The sequence below is a fragment of the Ascaphus truei genome, chromosome 4 (genome assembly GCF_040206685.1).
Source record: "Ascaphus truei isolate aAscTru1 chromosome 4, aAscTru1.hap1, whole genome shotgun sequence".
NCBI lineage: Eukaryota > Metazoa > Chordata > Amphibia > Anura > Ascaphidae > Ascaphus > Ascaphus truei.
In genome coordinates this window covers 387,531,659-387,552,886 of record NC_134486.1, presented here as the reverse complement: position 1 = coordinate 387,552,886, position 21,228 = coordinate 387,531,659, and the positions used below count along the sequence as shown (strand labels likewise).

At 42.8% G+C, this 21,228-nt stretch overlaps 1 protein-coding gene across 4 annotated transcripts in view; it reads right to left on the bottom strand.

Annotated features, from left to right (window-relative positions):
- The window catches only part of CYP39A1 (cytochrome P450 family 39 subfamily A member 1), a 154,441-nt gene that overhangs the window by 21,857 nt on the left and 111,356 nt on the right, over window positions 1–21,228 (bottom strand). For all 4 annotated transcript variants that reach the window (XM_075598527.1, XM_075598525.1, XM_075598526.1 and 1 more), the window contains exons 9-10: window positions 7,650–7,745; window positions 2,143–2,231 (exon numbers count right to left, since the gene is read on the bottom strand). In XM_075598527.1, the coding sequence (XP_075454642.1) occupies window positions 2,143–2,231; window positions 7,650–7,745 (185 nt within the window). The remainder of the gene's footprint in view (window positions 1–2,142; window positions 2,232–7,649; window positions 7,746–21,228) is intronic.

Sequence of the window (21,228 nt, the reverse complement as noted above, 5' to 3'; positions counted from 1 at the left end):
CCAGGTTCCCAGGCCAAAAAGACAGACCTGCCAGGCTCAGAGCAACCGCAGAGCCGCAGGCTCTGAACAAGTAGCCATGTGGCTTCCCACATGGTGCCCCACGGGGCTCACAGCGGAGTTTAAAGCTCACTTGGCATGGTGGAGGGTTAATTAGATAATCTATTAATTGGCTGATAGCCAATAGAAGGAGAGCCTCATGCAATAGGAGGTGTCCACACCCAAGACCAGAACAACATCAAACTAAGATGCAACACAACTTTTTCTTTCCCCGTAGAACATACAAAGGAACAAAACAAGGCACAGGTATCCAATAGCGGTTTTGGATTTATTCGCACAGATTGAAACTGGAACAATCCTTCGACAGATTTTACACCGCAGAATGGATTTTGAATGGAAAATTCGGGGGGAAATTCCAGGGAAAGGGATTTTGACAGATCCGTCCATCTCTAGTCAGTGTAGATGACAGATCAGAGAAGTGAAAAGTTGAATAATTAGAACAGGGAGCAAGGAAGAAGAGTGTGGGGCCTGGGGTTACACCAACAGAATATGGAAATGGTTAGGGGTCGGGGCAGACTGGAGAACCATAAAAGGCAGCAAGGTGCGTTAAGGGAGTGAAGAGGAGGGGAAGATAACAGAGAGGTCCAGTAAATCAAAAAATGTGTAATGGACATAGGGCTTTGCAGGTCACTGGTGACTTTACTGATTTTCCATTCAACAAAGTGTCCAAGACAAAAGCCTTTCTGAACGGTGTCCAAACATGAGAATGGGAAGGGTCATGAAACCCAGATTGGTACCCAACGTAGCTTAATACAGTAGCTGTGTTCTGTCATTCATGTATTAAAGTCACCAGCATTTTAGATAAGAGACATCAGATGATCTGTTCATATGCATTAAAAAAAACTTCTATTTTTTTTTAATGGCAATTCACAACCCTTGAGCGCTACCTATAAATAACTTGATAGAATCGCAAATGCTGCAAGTTTTAGAATAAAAAATGCAAGAATCACACAAACTTGTAGAGTGGGATCTGTTGTATTTGGGACCAATTCTGTCAATGAATCATGATGATTCATGTAAAAAAAAACAAAATACTATTTCTATTGAAAAAAAAATTCAGGCAGAAGCAGTGTCTGTATGAAGACCTAATCAACGCAAAACTGAGGCATTAAAAGTACTCAGATTATCAGAAGATCAGATTATCAAAAATGAAAAATAAATACTTAAAGGTGTGGTGTTATTTTTTTGTACACAAAAACAAATCACCTAGATTTAAGCCATTAGACACATCACGGCGCCTTCAAAAGAGCTTGTAGTGCAGAGCATGGGTTTAATCAGTGCACAACTTGCAATCTACCTAAAAGGTAGTTACTGTGTCCTTTCTGAATCATCAGCTAACATATCCACATGTCAAGAAGGGCACAGGTCTATGGGCAGACACAATGAGCTTTGACATTGTCACAAAGCTGCAATTCCCCCAAAGGACCACGATGAACCAACAGCAGTGACATGTTGGATCTAGATATTTGACACCTTTTTCTCGTCCACAAAAATCAGACGCCTGTAAGCATTTATAAATAATGGTAGTTAGTTAGTGAACAAGGTAAACGGAGACATGGTAGTGGTATTATTTCTTCTACCTGTTGTGCGATATCAATGTGCCCGAAACAGGTTATTACACAGGTAAACCCCCCTCCTTCCCTCCTTCCCATTACTGGCCCTCTAACAGAAACAGGATGGGCTAGAGGTTACGTAAACACTTGATTGACAAGCACTCCCCTATTAACATGCTCTGGGAAGGTCCCAAAGAACCCCAAGCAGCCAAATGTTTGCTTTATGTGTGGTCACTTTTGTTGCTGATGGTCAACGTGTTTCTTTATTGAAAACTAACAGGATTAGAGAACTGGCATCAAATAAACAAGATATTGAAAACGACATACTACATACTCTCCATCAAACCCTGCCATGCTGATTCTTTATGTTATTATTACGAGCAGTCCATGCACGGTGGGTCACTGCTTTTTCTTAGGTTAAGCAGATGTTTGATCCTCTAGTGCAAATGCTATAAAACAAAAAATAAAACATCTCCATGGTGCCATCCTGACGTGGGTTTAGGAATAAATAAAGCCCAGCTGTTATACTGACCTTCCTGGGCACTGGTATCTCCCGCCGCCAAAGGCTGCAAAACCATCCAAGAAAACGTTCTTCTCTAAATTTGCTTTTTTCCAACGTTCCTGTGGGAAGAAAATCATTTTTTTTTCTCTCCCAAAGAGGCCTTAAATAAATATTTGGACTTTTTTTTTGTTTTCCTAGGCAAAAATAAATAAAAGATCATGTACAGCTTAGCCATGCTCGTGAAGTTGCAATGTTTCCTAACCTGGTATTAATAGGGGGTTTCTTAAGGAATGTTGATGTATACGCCAAGACATTATTACATCCGTGTCATTATGTTTGCTATGTTCAGCTGTACAGATGACTTTCCGAAGAAAACTTGCATGTCGGGGACACAAACAAACAACTGGAGTGAGCGTTTTAATTCTTTACTTGCTTCAGACATAAAGGTACAGGGATTTTTGTATTCCTAGTGTTGCTCTTTTGACCATGTCATCACAACCATCCTAGCTCTCCAAGAACAGCCATTCAATAGCAGTGGCTCTCACTCTCACTTGATTGAACTCATATTCCCTGAGTCTTTAATGCACATTCTATGTAGCACATTCTGCTGTGATTTAAAGATAACGTGCAGGTGTGTTGGAACAAGCAATGCTTTCATTACAAGGCCCTGTTGCTACCAAACCAAAAAAAAAAGTAGCGTCCGATTATAAATTGGCGGAACAATTTTGCGAGTACGTACTCGCAGAGCACTGCAGCATACAATGGCAGAAAGCCTGAAAACGTGCTAAAATGTCACATCCTCAACAAATGAATATGTTACATTTCATTGAAAGAAGAGGGATAAACAGCTACCGCTGGATATCAGGGGTGTAAAGCCTCACTACCCAGGAAAAGTTGGAATCTTGAAGAGCTGGTTTGCCCTCTTATAATGACCAGGAAACAAATCGATGCCTCCATTACAAGAGCTGTCCAAGTATCGGGGTTTTGAGCCAGGTTTACCTGCCTTAGAGCAACCATTTCAATTATTTTTTAGGGGGTGGGGGGCGTTTATGCTTATCCTTTCCAGGGATTCCTGGTTAGCTTAAAATTAGCCCCCAATTCTCCTGGGCGAGGATACTTGTCCGGAAAGACAATATGGCTGCCAGGTAGGTCTTGACAGGAAAACAAAAATGGCCACCGGAGAGTGGGGGGGTCACTAATAGAAAGCCGCGTCGGTATATCCTGATGACATTGCAGCTTTCTATTGGTGACCCCGGGTGGCCATGTTCAAAAGAATCGATTTTACCGCTGGCAACCAGGAAGCTGGCAGCATCAGGGCTAAGTTCAGTGGGACACCCCTAAGAGGGGCAATAGTGTTACCTGTAGACTACTCCTATTCCAGAGCTGAGGGAAAGCAAATCAATCAGCTGCATTAAAAATGGCGTCCTTGTTAGGTGCAATTATAAACCATACCCAATCCTCTACAGTGCAAGCTCTCCCGGTAACCAGGGCCCCTCATTACCTTCTGTATCTGTTGGTGCTTATTTGTACATATTGGGTATTTCATTCTGTTTATGTAATATACATACCCCCATTGTACTACGCCACGGAATATGTTGTTGCTTTACAAATAAATAATAATAATAATCATAATAAAACCTGTGTCAGATTTTGTGAAACTCAAAAGAATACAGTATGCAGAGCAACTTTAGAACAGCTTCTGACCAGCTACAGATTCCCACATGCACCAATCCTTAGCTTTATATTACTGTACAGTGTGACATACTGTAGCAATGCATGCTTCTGGGAACCCAAAAATAACTACTGGGAAATAGGCCCCTTTGTCTGGAGATAATGTTTACCTGTTGGAATTATGTTTAATACATATTCAAATGTATGTCCAAAAGTCTAGCTTCAAACAGCACCGCAATCATTTCATGATGGCAAGAACATTTCCATAAAAGACCTGTTGATTTCTTAGTGATGTGGCTCTTTTGGCTGCAAGAGAGTGGTGTATATGGTGTTTGTAATGTATGTACAGTATATGGTGTATGTGATTTGTGTATACGTTGTAGATTGTGTATGTGATGCATGTATATGGTGTATATTGTGTTTGTGATGTATATAGTGTATGTAATGTATCTGTATTGTGTTGGTGGTGTATGTATGTAGTGTATATTACAGTATGTATACAGTGTATGTATGGTATATATTGTGTATCTGATGTACTCTCCCTGAGGGAGATCTCCCTGTGTGGATCGATACATTGGTTCTGTGTGTCATACTTCTAATACAATTCTTTATTTGATACATTACTGAGTGCTGTCGCCTCCTTGTCATCGTTGCTGCTGGTAACGTATGTTTTTGATATATATGGTGTATATTGTTTATGTGGTTACATAGTTATAGTAGATGAGGTTGAAAAAAGACATACGTCCATCAGGTTCAACCTATGCTAAATTTAGACGACAGATACTTTATCCTATATCTGTACTACAGTATATTGATCCAGAGGAAAGCAAACAAAAAACCCCAGTGAAATATAACTGGATGATATTTCATAAGGGGAAAAATAAATTCCTTCCTGACTCCAATAGTTGGCAATCAGATTACTACCTGGATCAATATCCTTCCCATGTTTACTTATTTGTTATATCCCTGTATACCTCTCCTTTCTAAAAAGATGTCCAACCATTTTTTAATATATATCTATTGTATCTGCCATCAGAGTCTCCATGGGTAATGAATTCCACATTTTAACTGCCCTTACTGTAAAGAATCCTTTCCTTTGTTGCTGGTGAAATCTCCTTTCCTCCAACCTTAAGGGGTGACACTGTCTTTTGTACTGTCCTTGGGATGAATAGTTCTTTTGAAAGCTACTTGCATTGTTTCCAAATATATTTATATATAGTTATTATATCCCCTCTTAAACACCTCTTTTCTAATGTAAACAAATCTAATTTAGCTAGCCTCTCCTCATAAATCAAAGTATCCATCCCATTTATTAATTTTGTGGCTCTTTTCTGCACTCTCTAGTCCCATAATGTTCTTTTGTTTTCTAGTTCCAGTTTCATAATGTCTTCTGGAGTGGTGCCCAAAATAGTACTCCATATTCCAGGTGTGGACTTACAGTACTAATGTTTTATAAAGGGGCACAATTATGTTTACTTCCCTCCCATCCATTGCCTGTTTAATGCACGTAGGATCCTGTTTGCCTTCGCAGCTACTGCATGACTTTGGGCACTATTGTTAAGTCTGCTGTCTACAAGCACTCCTAAATCCTTCTCCATCAAGGATTCCCCCAATTTAATTTGTAAAGTGACTGTTTATTCTTGCTTCCCAAATGCATAACCTTACATTTATTGTATTAAACCTCATCTGCCATTTACCTGTCCACGTTTCCAGTCTCTCCAAGTCCTTCTGGAGAGAAATTACATCCTGCTCTGATTCTATTACCTTACACAATTTAGTGTCATCAGCAAAGATTGAGACTTTGCTCTCGATGGCAACCTTAAGGTCATTAATAAACAAGTTAAAAAGCAGGGGTCCTAGTACCGATCACTGAGGTACTCCACTCACGACTTTAGCCTAACCTGAAAAAGTTCCATTTATGACAACCCTCTGTTGTCTGTCCCTCAACCAGTCTTCAATCCAGATGCATATATTTTTACTGAGTCCAATTTCCTTTATTTTGTACACCAACCTCTTGTGTGAAACCGTATCAAAAGCCTTTGGAAAATCTAAGTAGACCACATCAACTGCATTACCCTGGTCTAAATTCCTACTTACCTCCTCAAAGAAACAAATAAGGTTAGTTTGGCATGATCTATCCTTCATAAATCCATGCTGACTCTTACTAATAATTTTATTTTCCATTAGGTATTCCTGAATATTATCCCATATTAAACCTTCAAGTAGTTTCCCCACTACTGAAGTCAGGCTTATAGGTCTGTAATTCCCAGGTTGTGTTCTAGCTCCCTTTTTAAATACAGTAGGGCCCTGCTTCTCGGGGATCTGCCAATACGGCGGTAGCAAGAAGGGGGACAACATGTCTGCGCATGTGCAGAACAGGGACGTCTGAGGTCGCGCATCCACAGAATGGGGGAGCGGTCGAGATCACACATGCGCAGAAGGGGTGGGGGACTGCAAGTCTGTGCATAAGCCGAAAATCACCAGTTCCGCTTTCAGCGGTTTTCGCTTTGCGGTAGGGCCAGGGAATGGAACCCGCAGTACGAGTGGGGCCCTCCTGTAAAGGCACATCTGCTTTACGACAATCTCATGGTACGAAGCCTGTGGAAATGGAGTCCTTGAATAATAAATATAATGGTTTGGCTATTACTGAACTTAACTCCTTAAGTACTCATGGATGTATGCCATCGGGGCCAGGTGCCTTATTTACTTTTATCAAGCCACCTATGAACTTCTGCCTCAACTATTGCAATTGATTATTTCCGGTTAAACACAGAGGCATGTAATTTGTTTAATACCTCTCCTATTTCCTAATCTCCAATAATCTGCCTGCTCATCTCACACTGAAAGAGTCCTATATTTTCTTTTCTATTTTTCTTGTTATTAAAGGTACTTTTTAGGGTTGATCTTACTTTCTATTGCAATCCTTTTTTCATTATCCATTTTTGCTGATTTGATTGCCCTTTTGCAATTTTTGTTACATTCCTTATAATTCTGATACGATGTCTCTGTCCCTTATGACTTCAAGAATCTAAACGCCTTCCTCTTCTTGTCCATTTCCTCCCCTACCTGTTTATTTAGCCACATTGGTTTAGACTTATTTCTTTTATATTTATTACCCAAGGGTATTCACTGATAAGTGTGCTTTTCTAACAATGTTTTACAGACTGTCCATTTATCTTCTACATTTTTTCCTGCAAAAAACATAATCCCAATTTATTTCTTGTAGATTAGTCCTCAGTTTACAGACATACCCCGCATTAACGTACGCAATGGGACCGTAGCATGTATGTAAAGTCAAAATGTACTTAAAGTGAAGCACTACCTTTTGCCCCACTTATCGATGCTTCGGTACAGGTAGGGAGCCGGTATTGCTGTTCAGGACGTGCTGACAGGAGCTGCCGTTTGCTTATTGGGCGTGGGAAATTAGCGCGTCACTACTACGGCAGTCGGTAGGGCAGAATAAGTGGGGTATGGGGCTATTGAAAATATGTCCTTACTCGCTAGTGTACTTAAAGTGAGTGCCCTTAAACAGGGGTATGCCTGTATTAAAATCTGCATTTCCAAAGTTTCAAGTCTTTGTTGAACCCAAGCAATCTGGTTTTTGTTCATTTATTTCAAATGAGACCATGTTACGATCACTGTTACCCAAAAGTTCCCGGACTTTATATTTGTTATTACTTTGTGTATGTACAGTATATTGTATGCTGTACTGTATATGGTGTATGTATATAGTGTTTGTGAAGTATGTATATGGTGTATATTGTGTTTGATTGTCATTTTATTTGCTATACACCATGAACCCCTTTTTAAATACAAAATTACTTCCTAAACTAAAGGTGCCAATGTAAGACTACATAGAAACTTACAGGTCTAAACTGTTCAGGTTCAGGAAACAGTTTTGGATTCCTATGAAGCCAATAAGGTGACAGCATCAGCATATCACCAGGAGGAATCAGGAAATTCTAAAGTGTTGGGGGGTGAAAAAAATGGAGGTTAAATATGTAAAATAAAGAATTTAATATGCATTTACAAAACATCCCATGTAAGTTTCTTACAGTGTATCTTACAGTAGTTATGTAGTTTAAAGCAGCAATCCTTGCTGTTCAACATTTAAAAAAAAAAAAAAAACTTATTTGAAACCAAAGGTCTACTGGATTGGAACCAATGTAATCTGAGCTCCGTAACCCCCATATTCCCAAATTACCAGCGGTATAATCTCTCAGACAATTGTTAAACAATATGGCCGCCAAGGTCCGCCTCACTCCAATGGCCAGTAGAAAGCTGCAACGTCATTGGGAGAGGACATTGCTGAGCAATACTGCATTTGTTTAAAATGAACCAGCAATTATGACGCTGGTATGTGAGGAAATGGGGGGGTTCCTGGGCTTGGACTGCCGCACTTCAGATCCGGGGGAATTCATTTTGTTCCACTCACTCATAACAACGAGGAAAGTTCACATCCATTAAGTTATTATTTTTGTGTTTTAGTGTACACATTGTCCAGTGAGACTTATTTTTTCTGAATCTTCTCTATTGACCTTAATACAGGTAGAGGAACATCTCCACAGCTCAACAGAGAACAATGGGCCTTATCCAGCAAGTCCAGAAAAAAGCATCCAAGCAATATCCTACGTGTGGTTTTTTTTATTTTTATTTAATAAATGAGTTCTGTTGTATTAGATAATACATACTACCTTTTTTATTTTAAAATGTAACTCTTAATGCCATTTTTAATTAATTTTAATATACTGAACTTCGTTTGATTTCTATAGCAGGTTGATGCCCACTTCCCCAGCAGTGCAAGATCTTTGTAACACTTTAATGTTTGTGATAATTTGTTGCCAGTATTCCCAGCAGATTGAGCTGCAAACTGTAATAGATGTTACCTTAGTAATATAAGAATACATTGTAGCTGCTGAGTTACACCGACTGAAAGACTGATTTGAAACTGAAAGGCAACCATTTAGTTGGTATCATTCATCTGAATACCGCTAAACTCTTCTCCAACATAGAATTGACAGCTTTACAGAATATGGTCTTGGAGAATGATTTGGGTCTACGATAGGAGAATTCATGAAAGCAGTTTCTACAGAACTATACTAAACTCTGCCTGATATGCCATCTCTGTCATGTCTTTTATCTGCGCCCCAAAAAATGTGCCAGACATGTGATGATATAAACGCCTGGCAGAAAAACCCACGTGAAGCGTAAGAAAATTTCCGTTGCAAGCAGAGTAGTTTATTCTGCATCTCTTTCTTTTTGATGGCTTGAAACATTGTATGAAAACGGGTCATTAACTGATTCATTTTATTTCAATACAAATTCATGTATTACAAAGAACTTGCTCCAACGATGATTTTTTTTTAAATTCGATGTGACATTTTCGAATTAGTAGCAACCTTTACAACTGATGAAGGGCCATATTTACTACGCGATGCTAAACCATCAGATACTACAGTATATAGCAATGTACATATTATGACCCATTCACGTAAACCGGTTGTGAAGCGTTGGATGGATTAGCACTGCATATGTCCGAAATGTTAAATGCCAAATCTACAACAAATAGCAATTTTCTTGTGGCTTCTAGAATAACCTTTTGCTATACAGTATACTGTATGGCGTTCAGTTGGAGTGGTTACATAGCCTTCTGCAAATTCATCTATACAAGGATATCACAAGGCAGCATACAGCAACCTGATTTGACTCCACTATTATCCAATGCCTGTTAGCCTGCACAATGAACTCCACTCACAGACTCTCTCAACACTTAGGCTAAGGCCCCGCTCCCAGAGTCAGCGCACCCGCACTGCAGACAGGCGGTGCGCTGACATACACAGACCGCGATATGCGGTCTGTAGGGAGCGGGAGGTGGGCGGGAGTGGGAGGATTGACAGGGAGGGGGGGCGTGGCTTGAGCGGAGGGACCCGCTACTCTCCCCCCCCCCCTCCCTCCACGGACTCGGGCTGGAGCTGGAGCTGCTGAGGGTAAGTTTAAACACACACACACGCAAGCACTCATACACACACAGGCAGGCACTCACGCACTCATACACACACACGCGCGCACACACAGGCAGGCACTCACGCACTCATACACACACACACACAGACAGAGGCAGGCACTCACGCACTCAGGCACACACATACACACACAGACAGGCACGCACGCACTCAGACACACACACAGACAGGCACTCGCCTGCTTTCATTCCACACTCCTCCCCGCTCCCCGAAGCCTCTCCTCCTCCCGAAGCCTCCCCTCCCCATTGGCTCACAGCCACACCACGTGACGCGTCAACGCTAGGAAACACCATTCTCTTGTGTCTCCTAGCGGCTGACGCGCCACAGCGTGTAGTCAGCTGTGCCGCCAGGGGGGACCGGCTCGCGAGGATTCCCCTGCTGATGGAGAACTCGCGACATGGCCGCCCGCGCCAACGAGCGCAGCGGGACCGAGGCCTTAACTGCACACAGCTTCATCTCCCATCCCCCAAATCCCTCTGCGAGCCTTTCCCAGACCTTAGCACTGCCAAACGAAGCACACTTGCAGTTGCAGACAAAAAGGCACACATCTGCGGTCTGCTCAATGAGCACACTAACTGCACTTACCACAGCTTCATGCAAAGTTACCTACCTTTGTGATAATGGACCTGCTACTTACCTCAATTCTGTTCTTTACTGTGGCCTCATGTTACTCTCATGTTGTAATACAACCTCCTCCCTCCCGGCCCACACCCAATATCATACATCCTGGATTACTCAAAGTCTTGCACTATCTACTGAATGTGGGTGGAAAACTCTGAAAACTAGTACACAACCCACCCCTCATTCTGTAAATTCTTTATTTATAGTTCACATTTTTTTTAATGTAACATTTAACATATACACAACAATACAGCACAACGTAAGACAGAGTCTACACTTTTTCACTCTGCAGTCAACCGTACTCAGACATATTGTACTGTATAATATCGTAAAAAAATAAATGATATATTAGAGTACCAGATATACAATAACACATTAACTGACAACATTAATAATAATTAAAACAAACACAAAACCAACAATCTGACAAATAAAATTATTATAATAAAAAAAAAAACACTAGAAACAAGTAAATCCCATAAATATCAGTCCAGGTTATACTTATTCATAATAATAATATTATTATCACTATGGGAGGTGTGTCCACGTTCAAATCCTCTCACCGTGTTCTATTAGCAGTAAACTCTGACCATGCAGCCAAAGGCGTTCACGTTTTAATCTCGTGCCAGTGGTGATCTTTGATAGTTGTTCCATTTTAATACTCTCGACTCCCATTGCCCCATAGTGGGCGCCTCCAGCTTTTTCCAGTCGGCAGCGAGGGCACATCTTGCTGCATTTAGCATATGTATTAATAAAGATTTCCTAATTCTGTGCCCCTTGACTCCTTCTCTGTTTAGCAGTGTAATACTCGGGTCTTTTGGGATTCTGATCTTAGTAATATTAAAAATCTGCTGTAATATCATATCCCAAAACCGTCTTATTCCACCTTTTTATATAGTTTTCTACTGTTTTTGCTAATGGAGTATAATTGGCCTGGAATTTTTTACATTCCCAAATAAATGTATTGGAAACTTTCACTGGGATAGTCTGGAACAAATACAAAAGCCTCGGCAATATATTCATTTTAATACAATTAATTCTACCTATCCACAAGCGAATAAATATTTTAAATGAGTTCGAGACCTGTCCATTTACCTTAACTGACAGATTACTAACTAATGCCTTTATATACACTGCCTAAACATACCTTTCCATTCCTATACGTTCCAACATTTTAAACATAAAATTCCATTGCACTCTAACAAATGTCTTTTCTGCATCAATAGAAATCGTGGCTGGAGTCTGTGTTTTATTAATCTCGTTCAATATATTTATAATTCGTCTAGTGTTATCCATTAGCTTCCCTTTTTGGCATTAATCCGGTTTGATCACCTTTCACCGGATCCGGCAAATATTCATTAAGTCTGTTCGCTAAAATTGTGGCAAGAATTTTGACATCTACATTTATAAGTGATATTGGGCGATAGCTTGCACTATTTCATTTATCCTTACCCGGCTTAGGGATAACCATTATATGAACTTCTGACACATATTGGGATAGGTTTCCCGAGTCTCTTAAAGTGTTGAACATGCTCTGAATGTGACTATAAGAGAGTTGGCAAAGGTTTTATAGTATGTATGTGGTAGTTAGACAGGGCCTGGACTTTTCCCATTGGGTAGATCTTTCACCACTTTTTCTATCTCCTCCCATGTTATAGCAGCATCAAGTTTATCTCTCGCCTCGGGTGTAATTGTTCTAGTTTGAATATCCTTCATAAATAACGCTATATCTTCCTCTATACATTCCTGCTTCCTATTTTGCATAGCTTCTATATTGTATAATTTCTCATAAAATAATCTAAACTTAATAAAAATAAAGAAAATAATCTTCTTTAATAACTTTTGGATCTTGTGACATTACTCCATCCTGCTTCCGAATTTAGCTGATATTACATTGGCTCTGCTCTGCTTTAACTGTCTGGCTAACAGTCTATCCCTCTTATTACCTTTCTCATAATATTTCTGTTTAAGCCAAGTCAGCGACTTTTCTATTTTTTGAGTTGCTAATAAGTAGAATTTTCCTCCAGCTGTTATAAATCCGCTAATATCTCCTTATCTGCTGCTCTTTTACAGTATGTTGTGTTTCAAGGTCTTGGATTAACTTCCTTAATATTATCATTTCTCTCTCAATTTTTTCCTGAGACAGGCTTGCTGAATAAACACTCTCCCAATAACACTTTTATGAGCTTCACACAATATTGCCGGTGATATATTCCCTACGTTATTTTCTGCGAAATAATTTTTAAGAGCCGCCTCAATCACTAATACTACATTCGGTTTTACAGTAAGGGCTCGTTCAATCTCCATATCCAATCACGTTTCTGTATAGACCCCCCCACCCAAATAAATTTCTAGAGTTACTGGTGCAGGTCTGACCATGTAATATTGCCAATATTGACTTTCCGTATTTTACTCACATTAATCTGGTCTATTCTAGAGTGGCTATCATGTGTGTAAGTAATACTTATAATCTTTCCCTGACTGGTTCAAAACTCTCCAGGCACCAACTAATGCCTGCTGATTCGATGTTTTATTTATAAATGTTGTCTGTTTTTTTGCTCACTTTTGTATATCCTATTTAAGTATCTAACATTTAGTGCAACATTAAAATCCCCACCCAAATGTAGAGCTTCTTCTCTAAACACATTCATTGTTGCTAGCACTTCCTCTAAAAAAAAAAAAAATCTGCCTGCCAAACATGGGGGCATATATATTTGCTAAAGTAACCTTCTTCCCCTTTATCTTCCCTTTGATCATTATATATCTACCTTCTATATCTTTCTTTGTGGTGATATCCTGCAGCATAACATTCTTGCTAAGCAGAATTCCCAGCCCGTTTTTGTTATCTCTTGATGAGCTATAGAAATGTTGTACAATGTCTTTATTGATCATTCTTGGTTCTTTATCTCTTTTAAAATGTGTCTCCTGTATGAACATTACTTTTTTTAATCTTTTTTTATCTCTTCAAGGGCCCGTCTGCTTTTTTCCGGTGAGTTTAACCCCTTTACATTCAGAGTGCCGATCCTATATGTCGTGTTTGTTGTGGTATTTGGGTTCGTAGTGATGGTTAGCAACCAACCCCAGTTTGTTTCTTACTCCAACCTCTACCTTCTCTAGAGCCACCTTACTCTCGGACATCATCTGCCAAGTAAACTTTTGGATCATTTCTCCCTGCAACAGTTGACTTGTTATAGAAAAGATATCAAATCAAAATCAAAAATACATTAAAAAAAAAACAAACAAAAAAACCCACAATTAACCAAAAATTGGGATCAGCCTTGTGATCCCCCATTTCGCGAGACCTCCCAACCTGGCCTATTCTCTCGAAATGAGTGGCTCCGCTACTCAGAGCGCTAGCAGACAGAGCCACGTGTCCACATCAGTCCTAGTGTGGAGATAAGGAGGGGAGGCGAATGCGCAGGCCCGAAGGTCCAGCCGTCCATGGTCCACAGGTGGGAGTGGGGGGGGAAGGGGAGCAGCGAAATCTTCTATCTTCTCTCTTTATTCATTGCGGTTATGGTACTTAATTTTCCTTCGCCCATTTTCTAGTACCTATACATAACTTCTTTCCTTATCCATCAAACTTCATGTTCAGGCAACATTGAACCCTTAATTTATTATCCACAAAACGTCTGTTATAAAATCACAGCACTACCATGGGCATCTTCATAAAAATAATCGAGAAAAACATCATCCCTTAATTATCTCTAATCCAAACTGACCATCAACTGAAAGAAAAAAGGAAGGACCCTTTCTAAACCTTTGAGCTGTCAGATACTATTACAATTTGTGTATTTCCTTTTGCAAAGACATTCAGTTTGAGAGTTAGGCTGAGTCCATGGTCAGCGCTTATCCGCTGACCCGCGCTGAGGCGCGCTGACGCTTGTCAGTGAGCCCCTGCAGCCGCAATGAGAACGGCTTTAGCAGGGGCTCGCGCACGTTTCCGCAGGCGTGCAGAAGAGTAGCCGACAAGACATTTTTAGTTTAAGCGCTCACGGGAGTGCAGGGCCGGTCACGTAAGCGGTTCGCCCAATGAGGGCGAACCAGCTCCGTGACGTCACTGGCCCGCCCGCCTGACACGCCCCCGGACGGCGCGCGAACTAAGGCCAGGAAAGCACCCGCTTTCCCTCAGCCTCCAAGCGCCTCTGCACGGCTGAATTCTCTATGGGCTCAGCCTTAGTCATGTTGGTATATATCCATCGTGTTGCGTAGTTCAGACCTCTAATCTAACAGACTGACATAAAAGTACATAATCAGTAATCTCCGTTAAATTATAATAATTACTCTTCTTCACTCAGTGGTCTCTGTTTCGTCCTGCGGGCTCCTCCTGTCCCTGTTCTACCGACTGTTGTTATCGTTGGTATTTCTGTTCTTCTTACTGCCCACGTCAACCCATTGTTGCCCTCTCCGTTCTGGGTGGAATCAGGTGGTTCCTGGCATCGCGGAATCATGTGATTCTTTACTTGCTTTGGGTCCTGGAATATTAATTATTTCAAAAAAAGTTAGTGGGGTTTTCTCCGTGCCTTAGGAAGGAAACTTTCCCTTGTTGTATAACAATCAGTTTGGTGGGAAATCCCCATTTGTATCTCACGTTGGCTTTTTGAAGGTGCACGGTAATTTCCCTCATTTCTCTACGGTGCTGCGGGGTTACCGTGGAGACATCGTTATACAGCTGGATCTTGGCCCCCTCAAACCTCTATATTGTTATATTGCCTCTGGCCTTTTGCATAATGACCTCCTTGTCAGTAAAGTTTTACATTTTAATACCAGTGTCGCTCGGGGATCTGATGGTCTGGGTCCAAGCGCTCTGTGTGCTCTGTCCATCGTCCAGATCCATTCCTGTGATTCATCAGTCACATGGGATAATAGCTTTTGTTTGTATGGGTCCAGCTCTTGCGGTTCTACCGTTTCGGTTAAACACCTCATTCTTATGTTAGAATGTCTCCCTCTATTATCCAGGTACTCTATATGCAGGAGCATATTTAGCATAGTCTGTTCCTGCTCCTGTACTTTATGGGTTACATACTCCTGAACTGTTGAGGTCGTTCCGGCTTCTTTTTCCAGCTCACCCACCCTGTCTTCCAAAATAGTAATGTCCTTTTTAATCTCAGACAGTTCGGTTTCAAGCGTTAGCGTGAGGTCTGTCAGCAGCTTTTGTATACTGTATCTTCTCTTGTCGCCAAGTTCGTCAGGTCTGCTTTTGTGGCATAGTCTACCTGGCCATCAGTCATTTCGGGTTCTCTTTCTTTCCCTTGCCCCGGTGAGCCTGGCGGAGAGGCGGATGACGCACGCGAGCCCACCGCGCCCGTGTGCTTGGGCCCTGCCTCCAGAACATCTGGAAAGGGCATTCAGCTGCTGCAGCCTTTTTTTGTAGTGGGCATTCTTTATAGTTGTACTGCTGCCTTGCGTGTCTGTTTTGTTTTATTTAGCTTTTGGGCAGATTTAGTTGATGCAGATAGCTGTACACTATGTATTATTTTTGGGGGGCCCATGTAGTGCTCCCCTGTGGTCACAATACCTAATTTAGACAGGTGTCCCGTCCATTGCCTGCCACATCTCCCCTTTACTCCTCACTTGTGTAGGTGGTAGCCATTTTAAGGCATGGGGCCGGGGATGATGAGCATGGGCCAGCCAGCCCATCAGACCTCACCTCCCGGTCCTCCAGCAGCGCCTCCGGCTGGAGTGGTGTCTGCTTTGCCCATCTGAAGCTCTGGAGAGGTGGGGGTGGAGAGGAGAGGTGGGGGTGGAGGGGTGGGTGGGGTGCCCCCCCCCCCAAGTCCCCGGTGCTCCGAGAGGAAAACAAAATGGCAGCCGCAAGATCCCTCCCTGTAGCACGGCCTCCAGCACAGCTGCCCACTTTTCTCTCCCTCACCCCTCGGATGGTGGGGGGGGAGGGTGGGAAGGGTTCCGCCACTCGTTCTCATCGGCATCCGGTCTTCTCCGGGCATCTAGGCGGCCGGAAAAAACCTCTAGATGCAACAATTGCCATTCAGGAATTCTCCATTTCTAGGAACGATTTATTTATAAAATGCTTTACCAGGAAGTAATACATTACGAGTTACCTCTCGATTTCAAGTTTTTCAATACACGGTTACAAATACATAGTTACAATGAGTGAAAGGGGTTGTAGAGCACATTATATACAAAACATTGTATGAACAGTTAAAGATAATATATATTATAGGCGTATGTTGCCGGGTCCCACTTTCCCTCCTTACCTCCGATGCGGGAGCGGAGAAGGGGGAGGCTACGGCTGCAATCAGAGAGTCCTCCGCGGCGGAAGCCTAGGCAGGGCACCGCCATTATTGTTTGCTGCGCATGCGCAGTAGCAACTCGCGCAGGGCAAAGGTAGTAGCGGTGGCCATCTTCTACATGCTCCGCAGGGGAACTACACATCCCAGGATCCCCTGGGGCGGCCCGATCACGCGGTGCAGCACAGCCAATGATGCTGGAGGACTCACGGTGAGGAGGAGAGTGGAGTTTGACGCAAAAGGAGCTCGCGCTGGCAGTTGGAGCCAGGAGGCATAAGGGGAAGGTAGTGTCTGGGTGTCAGTGGCTCCCAAACTAGGCCTAGATTACCCCTCAGGCCCCACTAACGTACAGCTTGTGGCTGCTCCAGGGAAAGGCCCCTAGATAGGAACATTTCCCCATTAGCCTTAGCAGTGATAGGCATCAGCAACTGGATGCGGCGCGGTGACTTGCGGCCAGTGGTCTGGGACAGGACCACCCACGATAAGAGACTCTTAAAGTTGAGACCCTCCAGCGGGAGTTCACCCCACGCAGAGGTGGGCGCCCTCGCAGAACGACGACGTCGCTGGATCAGACGGATCCCTGGTGTTACTCGGCGTACCCAGGTACTGGAGTGCCTGTTGAGATAAAAGTGCACCAACAGTCCACAGGGGTAGCGCTACTCCCTACACTTTTGGGTGGGACCTGACATTAGGGAAGGACATCAGGGATATTGGTACCAAGCACCCAATGTACTTTGGGGACATTCTTCCGGTGTATTGCATTATGTACATACACACACACACACACACAGTGTGATACAGGTTGCTGTTTTCTATGTTCAGTAAAACCCGTTATTATATACCCACATGTGATTACTATTGGTATTGGTCATGTGAGGGGCTTATCCCACAAGCTGGGATCCCTCGCAGGTGGAGGTGCTGCACCGAGGCGAACAAGAGATCACCCCAGGCAGTAGCAGAGGCTCAGGCCTTCTGGTAGCCAAACAGGTAACGGCAGTACCGGTAGTTCCTTTAGTTACAGGGGAAAGGGGCAGCACGTATACAACAGTTACAGACCAGATTAAATTGTTAGACAGCTTTAGTTCTGAAAGAACGTAGACTGGTGGTGGCTGTGAAAGTCTCCGGTAGACTGTTCCAGTTGTGGGGTGCACAGTAAGAGAAGGAGGAGCGGACGGATACTTTGCTGAACCTTGGGACCATGAACAGTCTTTTAGAGTCAGATCTCAGATAAGTGCTGCATGTGGTAGGGGTGAGGAGCTTGCCCAGAAAGTATTTGAAGGCAAGACAGGAGAGATGAACTTTGCGCCTAGACTCAACTGATGACCAATCTAGTTCTTTGAGCATGTCGCAGTGATGTGTGTTGTAATTGCATTGAAGGACAAAGCGGCATATTGAGTTGTAGAGGGTATCAAGTTTGCTGAGGTGAGTTTGGGGTGCTGTGCCATATACTATGTCCTCATAGTCTATAATTGGCATCAGCTGTGCGACACACTTTCTGACCAGCAGATTTAGGGAGGCATAGGTTTTGGATGTCAGGGTATCAATGTGCAACCCAAATGTTAAATGGGACTCAAACCATATGCCCAAACATTTGAAACTAGTAACGGACTAGGATAGCATTAGAGTTGGTTGTGATCTGTAGCTCATTCTTTGGAAGCTTTAGAAATTTAGCCTTGGTCCCAAATACCATTGTTACAGTCTTGTCAGTGTTTAAAACAGTTTGTTTTGGGAAATACAATTTTCAAGTCTTAAAAAGTCAGATTGAAGCACGTGTCCAAGGTCAGAGAGGTTAGGGCTGTGTGCATATAAGATTGTGTCATCTGCATACATGTGTATTGAGGCTTCCTTACAAGCTGTAGGAAGATCATTGATGAACACTGAGAAGAGTAGGGGCCCTAGAACAGAGCCTTGCGGGACACCGCATGTGATATCCAAGGGGTTGGAGTTAGTGCCCGAAATAGACACATGTTGGGATCTACCTGAGGTAAGAATTAAACCAGTTTAAAGCATGCTTCCCTATTCCAGAGCACTGGAGTTTGTTTAGCAAGATAACATGATCAACAGTATCAAAAGCATTTGCAAAATCTAGGAATATTGCACCAGTGAGTTGTCCCCGTTCCATTCCACACTGGATCTCATTGCAAACTTTTAGGAGGGTAGTTACCGTGGGGTGTTTAGGGCAAAAGCCAGATTGGAATTGGCTAGGGAAATTTGTCTTGGTATAGTACTCGCTTAATTGGGAGTGGACACATTTTTCCATGACTTTGGATAGAATTGGGAGAAGAGATTGGCCTGTAGTTTGAGACAGTGTTTTTGTCCCCACTTTTGAAGATTGGGACAACTGGCAGTTTTCCAGGTCTTAGGGATATGGCCTGAAGACAAGATAGAGTGGATTAGGGAAGCAAGTGGCTTGGCAATGGCTGGAGCACAATGTTGTAGGAACTTAGATTGAAGTAGGTCAGGAAACTGCCAGAATTGTCCCAATCTTCAAAAGGGGAGACTCAAACTACAGGCCACTCTCTCTTCTCCCAATACTATCCAAAGTTATGGAAAAATGTGTCTGTGACAGTGAGGGGGTAACTAGTCTCACACTAAAGGTTAAGCCCACTTGGTGACCCCTGATCCATGCATTGGGGTTTGGGAGTGTCAGCTCTTGAGCTCAGTGTTTGTCAATGCATTGTATAAAATTATGCGACAATAAAGAATGTTCTGCGTTTTACCTTTCCAGGTGTGCCAGCAATCGGAAATTGCTAGAGTATGAGTTTCATGGTGGGTTTTGCGGAAAACGTCTTATCAGATTGTGCCTAGGTAGTCGTGGTCCAGAGTTGCTGGATACCCTAAAAATGTACCCGGGAATCAGGTTGGAATCCCGGATACATATAGGCAAAATGCTTCGGTCAAAATCCTGCCTTGAAAACGCTTGCGTGACTCACCGCTAGGACTCCCTGCTTCAGCACAGACCAGAAAGGTAAATGGGGCATAGGGATGTGTAGTATCCCTGAAACGGTAAAGGGGTCCCTAGTATAAGGGGGGATTCCCAGATCACCCAGAACCTGGTTCAGGGGTTCTGGGGGCACTCCAACTATACATAAGGTTGTGATGTGTTTTAAAAGTCAAGTCAGGTTTGCAGTGTGTGGGGAATATGGCTAGTGGGAATAAAAGTACAGATTCTCATTCTATCCCTCATAACCAAAAGAGTTAGAAAGTAAAACAGTGTAAAGAATATTTTATTTTAACAGGTATGTTTAAAGTGTATAAATGCTTGTTAACGGTATATGAGCTGGGGACTTCCAGGTCCACGGTTCCGAGAGACCATGTGGCTACCAAGCTTGGTGCCATCAAGTCTGCTCGGGTCCCGGACATGAAAGCCTCAGAGGTTGCCAGGTGTGAAAGCCATTTGGGCAGCGGATTTAGCCTCAAGTACTCACGTCCTGGGATGAATGGAAGTCATCAGACCACCATTTGCCCCATCCCCAGACTTTGAGGAGCCCAACTCCACGGGTGGCTTCTGCCTGACAAGTGGCAGAGGTGCCAGGTTGGCGCATACCCTTGTCAGAATCTGAATCCGTGCTTGCCCGGCTTAGATAGACTGGCAGTGCTCTGATAGGCTGGTAGGATTCTTCCCACGCTCGGATTGGCTGTAGAATTTCATGAATGAACTCTGAACTACTATAAGGATGCCTCAGCCAATCCAGAGGAGAGATTCTAAGCGCCAGAACAGCAGCGGTAAATTTGAAATGACCAAAAGATGCTCTTGGAGAAATAGCAGCGAGCCGGCTTCAGAAATTTCAAGGCGAGAAAAGTCCCACTTTTCGGGGCCAAGTTCTGAGAATAGAACGTAGCGGTCGCGGTTAGGATTGCAAGCCGAAAACAGTTCCAGGACGTTTGGGACTAACTCCTGGTCAAGGGATTTTAGCACTTCTGGAAGAGAGCAGTGGGGTCAGGAACTTCATGCCGATTTGAGTTCCAGGACATTTCGGGCCAAGTCCCGGTCAACCCAAAGACTTTGTTTTATGTTCTGTTTTACCTGGGAAAGTCTAGTTGTGTAGCCCAGACCCCCAGTAAGTGTGTTTTCTTCTGTATTTTGTAATCCACTGTGTGTACGTCTGTTTCAATGGAATAAATAACAATTTGTTTTACTAACTTGTTTTGCTCAGTGAATGATCCCGGTAAAAAGGTGTAAATATCTGGTCTCCTGTGACAGGCTTCACTCCCAATTAAGCAATTACTATATCAAGGCAAAATTTCGTTAGCCAACTCCAATCTGGCTTTTGCCCCAAACATGCCATGGTAACTACCCTCTTAAAAGTTTGCAATGAGAGCCAGTGTGGAATGGATCTGGTACAACTTACTGGTGCAATATTCCTAGATTTTGCAAAGGCTTTTGATACTGTTGATTATGTAATCTTTATAAACAAGCTCCAATGCTCTGGAATAGGGGAACACCATTTAAACTGGTTTCACTCCTACTGTACCTATCGGGAAGATCCCAACATGTGTCTATCTTGGGCTCCAACTCCCACAAGGCTCTGTTCTGGGGCCCCTACTCT